Genomic DNA, 10,336 nt, shown 5'->3' with positions numbered 1-10,336 from the left:
CATTGGCATTTCCTGCCATTTGTATGACTGCATGCGTATTTCTTCGAGTGCATGCCACCGCGCCACGCCCCCTGCGAGCCGCAGGCGTAAACTTTTCGCGCCTCTCGTGCCATCCTCATAAACTGTCCCCCGCCGACGTCGCACTTGGCATTCAGCACAGGACAGCACAGGACACGCCAGGACACTGCTACGCGGAGAGTCAGGGATTGCCAGCAGGACGAGGATTGGTGGACGAGGATGAGGAGGTGGACGGGGGATCTGCAGTTGGATTCGTTGCCAGCGTTGCGAGTTCCACTGCCAACTGATTAAAATGCGTTGCAGGACTGTAAAAGGCGCTGAGTCGACGCCGACTGCGCAGCCAGCGCCGCTGCATTTGCATTTATATTGTTTTGACCCGAGCATTATTATCATTTCTTTTCGCCCACGTCCACGCCCACGCCCACGTCCACATCCACATCCACGTCCACGCCCAGTGGCAGTGGCACATTCACTACTGTTTCCACGCGGAGCGCCACTTTGTGGACACGTAGTCCTGGTCCTCGTCCTGGTCCTTGCCTCCTCCACTGATCCTTGATTATGCCACCGGCATAAAGCCAACTTTGGCCGCCCCCGCCACGCCCCCGCGGAAAGTTCCACTTAGCGGGTGTTTTATGGCTCTTTTTGAACCCATTCAGTGGGCCACAACTTTGAGACGTCGCTTTCCGCGACGGGGCGTCATAACGAGATACAGGAGGTACAGCTCCAGATGTACGGATTATACCCGAAAGCGAGTGGATGGACGGGTGATTGGTTCTCCGGGGTCAAAAGGTCACACAGTTGTCCAGTTGTCCAGTTGCCCAGTTTGCCTAGCGAGGGAATAATGCAATCTAAATGGCAAAGTGATAACTTCAACTTGAATGGCGAAACTCAAGCGCGTCCATGTTAGATGCCTTAAATCGAGTTATTGAAATTAATATTTTTTCCTTACTTAGACTTACTTACTTTTCGACTTACTTACTCTCATAGCAAATAGCATTAATAACATTTGTGCAGTTTTCAACTTCTTTATTAAGCTCAAAGTTAACAACGCTTTAAATTGCGAATATTTGGGCAAAAGTTGTGATGATATATAATTGGCATGATTGATTATATAATATATATATTTGCGGTATATATAAGGCAAATTAAACAGGGAATACTGTATATCGTTCAATTAAACCACTGCATCTGTCAAATTAGCCAAGTGCATTTGGGTGCTGATCAAGTTGATCTCATACTTCCTGTTCCTTTCCACAAAGGACTCGCCAAAGTTGCCAGACAGACAGCCTCCGCGACAATGGCAGCCAAACAAATTGCAAGAGCCCACGCCACAGAATGTGCCCACGAGTGCCCTTCCATCTGGGCAAATGGTCACCTCGCATCCGTTCTTGGTGGACTTGGCATTCACCATTCCGCAGGATCCGTAGCCCATGGTGAAGATCAGTTTCGCCTTGGTCCTGCAGCAAACGGCGTCTGCTGCGCCGAACCAGGACACGCAGACAACGAGGAGGAGTAGCACTGGAACCCAAACTGGCCGCATGGTATTCTACTTATTGAAACTTATGGAAAATTATTGAAACTTATGGAAACTTATGGAAACTAGTGGCAAAGGAGGCCTTTATATAGTGAGCATACCCTTTACTTGCACAACACAGAACATGCTGTGTTTGCTGCAAGGAATGTGACATTATGGCTAATAAGCATACATGATTACTCCTCTTCTCACTACGCTCAATAACTTAAAGGACTTTAATCGAATTGGTTTTTGAATATTATGCTTAAAGAGTTATGCTTTGTCTAATCATTGATTTAGCTTGCCTCTAAGAGAGTAAGCGGTATCCAACCGTCGAGACACTGGGCTACAGCGATCCCTCTTGCTATTATCTTTCAAGATTGTGAGCCCTGCAAGTTGTCAATTTTATTTCGACCGACACTCCATACTCTCTCACACTATCTGAGGGGATCTTCAGTATTATTTACTTTTCATTGAATAGTTTATATCACTTCGAAAAGTACCCTCTTCATTGGAACAATCGATTTATGGCCCCTTTTAAGTGGGCAAACATGTTGACTAATTTTCTTTCTTTGCCCAATAAAGCGAAGATCCATTTTAAGCAAAGTTAAAATGGTAAACAAGATTGTAGGCTTTTCTTTCTGAAGCTAAATGTACTCTGCCCACGATTTTCCACCCGCCAGCATCTTTTTTAGGGTGGACCCGTATCGAAATGGCGTCGTGGTCGTGGTCGAAAAAGTGGAAAAAGTGTATGGAATACAATGAGGGTAAAATCGAAGGAAGACTGCAAAAAATTTGAAGCGGACGTGGACGCTGACTGATTAGAAAAATGTTGTAAGACACAAGGAGCGAGCCAGCAGGAGCTGAAATAAAATAAAATGAAATACAAAAAAAGAAAAGAAACAAAAATAAAATAAAAGAAAAGAAAAGAAAAGAAAAGAAAGCAAAAGAAAAGAAAAGGAAATAAGTTTTTGTGCCGGGGACGACGAAATGAATAAAAAAGAAATTCATCAAATTTCGGGAGCGTTACAAAAAACGCCAGGAAGCGGCTTGTCAGCACGCGTACGTCGAAAAAAAATCCAGAAAAAAAATGAAAAAATGTTGAAAACAGTTAGCGAAACAATTTAATGATGAATGATGGTCAATGTCGAATTCCGTGCATTGTGTAGCGGAAGGAAGCCATCCCCATGGGGGTCCACCATGTCAAGGGGCTCCTCCCAGGAGCACATCCCCATCTCCATTCCCATTCCCATTCCCATTCCCATGACCAACCAGGAAGCCCCAAGTCCCGGCAATTTATTAAAAATGTGTAAAAAGTGAATGAAAATCCGGAAAAGATGCCGGCACAGCTTGTCATTCGCCTTGAAAAGGACATTCGCAGGACACCGCATTGCTTTGATTTGGAATGCTTCGATTTGTAATCCCCAACGAATTTAAGCTTGTACATGGGACACAATTAATATTTCCTAATTGGACTGGAATGCCATCTCATCTCATCTCATCTCGTCTCGTCTCGTCTCCTACATGTAAATACATATATTTGCGTGGCTACAGAAGGAACATGATTAATTTATAATGCGGGCTTAAAGCATTTACACTTCAATAATCTGTTGTGTTCTTATGTCCAATTTACTAAGTATTAAATGCACTTGGATATTAATCTTAAGTTACTTTGAGTTTGAGAATCTAGCACACATTTACATGTATAATTCTAAACACCAAATTGAAGGGAAATGGCGGGAAATGTGGCGGGATGTAAAGGGTATTTGAATATTTAAAATTTGTTTTTGCCAATTGCTATAAATATGCCAAGCGGAATGTTAAATGTTCGCTGAGTAACAGGTATCCAATAGTCGAGGAACTCGACTATAGCGTTCTCTCTTGTTTTCTTTAAAAATAAGCGCTCTTGTTCTCCTAAAAATCTGAATGGAATTGCGAATCATTATTCGGGACTTAAAATGGCATTTATCACATTGACAAACTCCTGCTCCACTGGCGGTCCTATTACTTATCCTATCCCCCCGACCACCTGACCCTTCCACCCCCCTCGATCCCCATCCGATTTGCCCTACGATTTCAGCGATTCAGAGCCAGTATCAGTCATTCGTCATTCGTCATTCGTTCATTTGGCAATCAGAAATGAATTTTTTGCCATCTCCGTTCGGTGGCGCTTTGTTTGTTGTTCCTTCGGAGCCTTCGGAGTCTTCGATGGCCCCCGTCAATTGGCATTTGTCAAATGACTTTGGCTCCCGAGTACAGTTGCCACCGTCCTCGACTCAGCTCCTTGGGCCTTCGTCCTGCGTCACGATAAGGCCTCTATATACATATACATATTTGCCTATATGTACGAGTTGATGGGAGAGAAGCTGGCGAATCTTTTGGCATATCATTTGAATTTGTGCGAATTTGGAATTGCCATTTCCTGCTGGTCATTTATCTGGGCCTAATGCGCTCCATGACAAGCCAAAGCATTGCTTTCCCATCCCATCCAAAACCATACCATGCCATACCAATCCATCTAGTTCCATCTCATCGCATCTCATCCAGTTGCTCCAGTTGCTACCCTGCCCTGCCCCCGATGATTAACAGGCTTTCGAGCTCCTCCAAACTGACTGTTGTGGATGCCACCGATGCCACCAATGCCATTGATGCCACCGATGCCGAGGCACTTAAGCAGCCTCGTCCGACGGACACGGCGATGCCATAAACTCGGCCAGAGCCAATTAACCAGCACTGGGAAAAATCTTTGAAATTTTCAATTTTTAATTTGAATTATTTTATATGTATATGTATAAGAGAAATCTGCATTTCCTTAATGTCTTGCAATTTACACTTTATTTCTAGTAGTTCATTAAACTAAATTAATTTAGTTTATCATGTTAAATTTGTATCCCATTGATACTCATTTTAAACTAAATTAATTTAGTTTATCATGCTTAATTTGTATCCCATCGATACTCATTTTAAAATCTTATTTTCGTAGCAGTTTAATATGCTATAAAATCAATTTCAGGGTTTTAATTTGTAATAAGCAATAAATGCAATAAGCTATAAATTATAAGCGATAAATGAATTAACGCTTTGTTTTTTGATTAGTTGTTAACTAACTATTTGTAAACTTCTATTTATTTGTAAGCTTTAAATGTATATATAATTCTAGTTTTTAAACCATTTGAAATTTACTGCTTAAGTCAGCACTTTTTGAAGTATTACCCTTTATTACTATATAATTTATAATTTATAATTGATATACCATGGCTTTTCTCTCACTGCTGGCTATTGCTATGGCCGAGTGACCAAAGGATGCCCAACAGGATCCAACTCGAATCCTTGGAGGTGGGCCTGGCAAATGTCCTTGGGCGTATAATTTTATTGTGATGAACTGATAATGTGACATTATTGTAACTCATTTGTCAACAAATTACGGGCGCTTGAGGTGGGCGTGGTCCTGTCCCGAGCCTATGTATCAATCAGTGAGCACAAGGATATATCCTTACCCCCACTCCCCCTGCCTATCACACACACACACACACACACACAGGGACACACACACGCAGGGACGCACACCAATACATAATAAATGAATCGTGCATGCATTGGAAAAGATCAAAAGTGTCAATAAAACAAAGGCAGACAAACAAAACCCAAAGCGAACTGAATCGAACCCCAAAGGGGAAAACAAACATGTGGTGTGAGGAGGGGAGGGGGGAGGGGGGAGGGGGAGTAGTGGGTGGGGTCCGGAATGGAATGGAGCCGAGCCAAATGACAAAAGTGGCAAACGTGGCATAAATTACACAACCACCACCCACTTGGGTGAGCTAGTTAGAAAAAAAAGGAAAAAAAAACGGAGGGAATAAAGAAAACCGCGATGCGAAGCTTACTATACCCTGTACTCCAATTCCAATGGAATATATAGTTATTTTAAAAATTAAATTAATTAAATTACTAGAAGTATATTTTGTATACGCTTTTTTATAAATCATTTGAGATAGTATTCTAGTAAACTATGAGTATTTGACTATGGCTATTTAGGAATCGCACTTCCCATCATACCCCTAAGGGGTATCAAAATAGAGGACATTGGAGCGCCACTGGAAATCCCCGCTTAACAAGTGGTCTCCAATGATGCGCGATAGAATTTCACATGGCCAGCGGGAATACGGATGCGGAGTGCCACGGTGACTCGGAATAGAAACAGGGACAGCGCCCGTCCACATTTGACAAAGTAAATCAGGGGAAATTAAATGAATTATTGCCGCAATAAATGTGGGCGAATGACAATATAAATTGTGTATGTCGCCACTTGAAAGAGCGAAATAAATGCCAAACTCGAGATGGAGACGCAGATGAAGATGTGGATTTTGGATTCCAGATGGAGATGGAGATGGACATAGAAGGGAACCAGAAACACAATCCAGATAATCATCAGCAGCACTTTAAAGTCACTCACAAACTTTAAGTACTAGCAAATACACCCACTTGCAACTGAATGCAGTTAGTGCTTTCTTCTCAGTAATTACATAACCAGTAAGTCAAAGATTTCGCAGCGATTTTAATTAATTTTATGGACACCTCGCTCCCAGCAGGAGCTCTTCAAATGCCAGTAGTGTCATGGGCAGCAATAATACGAAAGCTAAAACAATATCCCGCCCCAAAGTCCCCCCTCTCCTCTACCACTGCCACTTGAGAATGGACCATTTGCCACGGCTACTTTTTATACAAGGCATTTTTTATTTGCCATTTGGACTTTGATTTATTTCAATTGCTTATAATTTCCTGCACGAGTTTGCCACTTTTTTTTTTTTTTTTTCGGCCGGGTGCTCGCGCATAAGTAGAAATAAATAAAAATAGATTAATGGCCGGCTTGAGTATCCACACAATAAATCCCATGGAGCTGGGGGAAAAGGCTAAACTATTTGCTTCGCCTCCACTGCACAGAGAGAAAATCTAGTAAATAATGTGTGTGAATAGATAAGAGTTTCTAGTCACTGAAAGTTTTAGCTCGCAGTGAGTTTCCTTGTAGTAGTGAGCTAATTTGGCTTGATTATTAGCTGATTATTAGTAAACTCGCTGCCAAGCACATACTTTTTCTCTCAGTGCATCGACCGTGGCTGGCTGCTACCGTTATGGTTCATTTAGCCTTGTCAGCCTCTGAGCTGTGACACAATTCTTCCAACGCCCCTGCTGCATCGCAACGGAGCAATCGCTCCTTCAGGACTCGTCCAGCCACGCCCCCCTGCCGCCCCCGTTCGAACTGACAACAAAGCAATGCTAACAAAATATCACAACAACAATAACAACAACAATAACAACAGGATGGCGAACAACAACGAAAGCTTTTAAGGTCGCATACATTTTTAATGAAACGAAATGCGGCCATTAAACATTCCAGAGACTGACTTCGAAGACGCTGCTGTCAAGGCATTCGCATCCGCATCCGCACTCGCATCCGCACTCGCATCCGCATCCTGCATACCCTGCTCTGTCCGTTGGCCCGGCGCCCATGGCCAATGTCCCCCCATCCCCATCACTCCCCTTGCCTTTAGCAACAATTTAAACTTTTATTAATTTTACATACACAACATCCAGCAGAACAGCCAGTGAGCCATTGTTGTGGCGGGTTATTAAAAAACAAGCAGCCTGAAAATCTTTTCTTAAATTAATATTTCGTTTGCAGTGGCGAGGGGAGCTGGGAAAATCGAAACTGAAACTGAAAAATGAAGCAAAGCCCAGGAAAGCCAAGGAAGCTGGCCGACGACTTTTCTCTTACCGTTCCCCTTCCGTTGCCTTTGAAGCGGCTCTCCATTTATGCGCCCCACCTCAATCACGCGTAAGACGGGGCGTATACGTAATGTCGAGTCAACTCCACAGGGGCGTCAAAGGAGGGTAACATCTGAGGAGGAACATCTGTAATTGGAGGACTACGGGTAATTCTGTGCTGTATGTGCTGTACGTCCGGGCTTAAAACTCTCGACATTCGTTTGAAGTCTCTCACATGCAAAGCGGCTATATTCTGATGAGCAGCATAATGCGAAACTGCTGAGGAGCGCTTTATTCAATTCTTATTCGTATTCGTATTCGTATTTATATTTGTTTGCGAGTGTATTAAATGCCGGCGAATTAAAGTGCGGGAAATCGCTTGGCTTAAAGTATCTCAGTGTTTTTGTCACACAAATTAGCCAAGTTAAAGTAAGTTAGTTATATTGCGCAACATCGAGTACATTCAAACTATGTATTCAAATGCAGGCAGAAGCCAAACCCTACGTGGTTCCATATAAAACACCGCTGGCATTTTGTGTGCCATGGAAATGTTTCAGTTTGGATGGTTTTTTTTTTTTGTATTTTGTATTTTTGGTGAACGATGGACAATCCCATCTCCTTTCGCCTTCCGCACGTTCAGTTTTGCGTTGATGGGTTTGCCTTCTAAGCGAGTATCCTTGTATCTTTGCCGCTAGTCGCCCCATTTTCCTTGACTTTTGCTGCCCAGCCCAGTTCGAGGTATGTCCTCCCATTCCCTGTCCTGTCCTGTCCTGAATATTGTCCTTTGTCTTCGTTTTTTTTTTTTGTCCGGGAAGCGCAGAAAAAACAACTATTTGTTATCCCTTGTAATTTGCATGGGCGCACCCAAAAACGTCAGTCACTTGGCCAACAAGGCGGGGGGTTTTTCTTTTTTTTGGGGGGGGGAGGAAGTTTTTGGAGGCCACTTTGACACATGGACAACGTCTCCATCGCAAATGAAGAAAAACCACCCACTTGTGCCACTTTTCCTCTCTCACTTTTGCCCTCAACTTTCGCGTTTTCATTTTTCTGCTTTCATTTTTTTTTGTTTTCGCCCCAGTTTTTTTTCGCTTTAATTGATTTCGCTTAAGTCTCATAATCGTGACACTTTGGCGCCTTTTAATTTGATTTTATTGGCCCTCAGCATGCCACGGCCCGCAGGACCGCCAGGACCTTCCAGGACACCAGCGCACCAGGACATCAGTAAACCAGGAAAACCAGGACTTCAGGGCGGCGAGGATGTAAATGGGTCCAGGAAAGGGTTCTCGAGCAGTTGACCCGCGTCAATTGGCGCATTTTATGACGGCGACCTCGGCGAACTTTATTATTTTGTAAAAATAAGACAGGAACAAAAAAAAAATGTGGAAAAAAAACAGCAGGAAGGGGAGGTTGACATGGAAAAGCGGGGAAAACGCGCTGGCCGCAAAGGGTGGAAAATGGGGGGTGGTTGGGTGAAAATGGGTAATAGGGAAAGGACGCTGTTCGCATTCCACTTTTAAGATATTTTATGCCCCTTTGCGCTCTGTTTTTGTTTTGCGTTGTTCGGTTTTTTGTTTTTTGTTTTTTGGTTTTGTTTGCCTTGGCACCGCCTACATTCTCGTTTTAATTTGCGTAATTGAGTGGCTCGTTTTAATTTCCATTTCCTCTTTACCAACTTCACTTGCCACTTCTTGCTGCTGATCGCTGGGTATCAAGGGTTTGCCGGGCAACACGATTTCCTGACTAACCAACACATTACATGGCCACATCAAGATTACTTGTTTGATAAATCAATTTTAGATATTATGTATGTATAGTTACATATTTTGTTCACTTTCGGAAACCATTTTCAAAATTGCTTTTCTTCTACGAACAAAAGAGAGGTATTAACTAGGTTGGTGTACTTTACAAAAATCCTGCTACTGCAAGGCAAAAAAAACTGGGCGCACATAAAGGCGGCTTATTAAGTGGCTGCCACTGCCACAAAATGACAGTGAAAATGACAGACTGCCAAATGAGCCAATGCTCTTGGCCAGCTTCAACTTCCAGTTAGGCGACAGAAATCGCTCAAGGAAAGGATTTTGAATCATTTGAATACAGAGTGCATGGTTTATGATTACAACATCGAAAGCTGACTGCATTGAGTGCTAGAGAGCTGCCCACAAAACGGCGAAGAACAAATTAGATTTAATTTAATTCACCCCACCCACCTGGCCACCTGGCCACCCATCCATCTATAAAACTATACATCCATACATCTATACATTTATACATTTATACATCTATACATCCATACATCTATAGATCCACCTATCACCCAATGCCCGAGCGGAGCAGTCGAGCATTTGGCCATCCATCAGCTAGACCCATCCGTACATCCGCACATCCGTACATCCGCACATCCGCACATCCGCACATCCTTACATCCGCACATCCGCACATCCGCAGTCCGATTGCTGCGGCACATAACCGATGATGAAGTTGCTCACTGAAGCGCCAACGAACACTAGTCAATGGCATTGATGATTCTAGTCTCTTCATTCCTTTGTTTCCCCACTCTTTGGTCTGGAATCTGGGAATCTGTGAATCCGGGAGTCCGAGAATCGGAGAATCGGGGAATCCGAGCTGGCAGGACATTTAATTTATTAGAGAATTTGTAAAGCAATAAGTTTGTAGCCAGTTCCAGTTCTCAGATCCAGGCGTGCCACTCCTATTTCCATCTATCCAATTGCCGAATGCCCTTCGTCCCCTCGTCCTTTCCTCCCTTCGTCCTTCGTTCCTTCGTCCTTTCGTTTCGCCGTCCCGAGTCGATAATCGTTTTCATTAAGCCGAGCGACAGGGGGCGCCAGCGTGCAACACGGCGGCTTAATTGCTGAAACGCCCCACCAACCAAACCACCCAACTACCACCCACATCTCCACCACCCCACATCGCCACATTCCATATCCCCACCCATCAGTCAAATGGACAGTCGCACTAAGCGACACTTTTTAATTAAAACGCAAGAACAAAGCGGGAGTGGAAAATTGCTGAAATGGAAATGGTTGG

The 10,336-nt window shown here is 43.5% G+C and overlaps 1 protein-coding gene across 1 annotated transcript; it reads right to left on the bottom strand.

The window, feature by feature from the left end:
- Positions 1 to 1,027: 1,027 nt before the first annotated feature.
- Positions 1,028 to 1,606, bottom strand: LOC6525868 (protein Diedel). The gene has a single exon (XM_002101652.4). It carries the CDS (start codon positions 1,556 to 1,558, stop codon positions 1,193 to 1,195), a length of 366 nt encoding a protein of 121 aa, XP_002101688.1. The 5' UTR covers positions 1,559 to 1,606; the 3' UTR covers positions 1,028 to 1,192.
- Between the last annotated feature and the right edge of the window lie 8,730 nt (positions 1,607 to 10,336).

Source organism: Drosophila yakuba, chromosome X, assembly GCF_016746365.2.
Source record: "Drosophila yakuba strain Tai18E2 chromosome X, Prin_Dyak_Tai18E2_2.1, whole genome shotgun sequence".
Lineage (NCBI taxonomy): Eukaryota > Metazoa > Arthropoda > Insecta > Diptera > Drosophilidae > Drosophila > Drosophila yakuba.
This window is presented reverse-complemented; position numbering and strand designations above follow the sequence as displayed.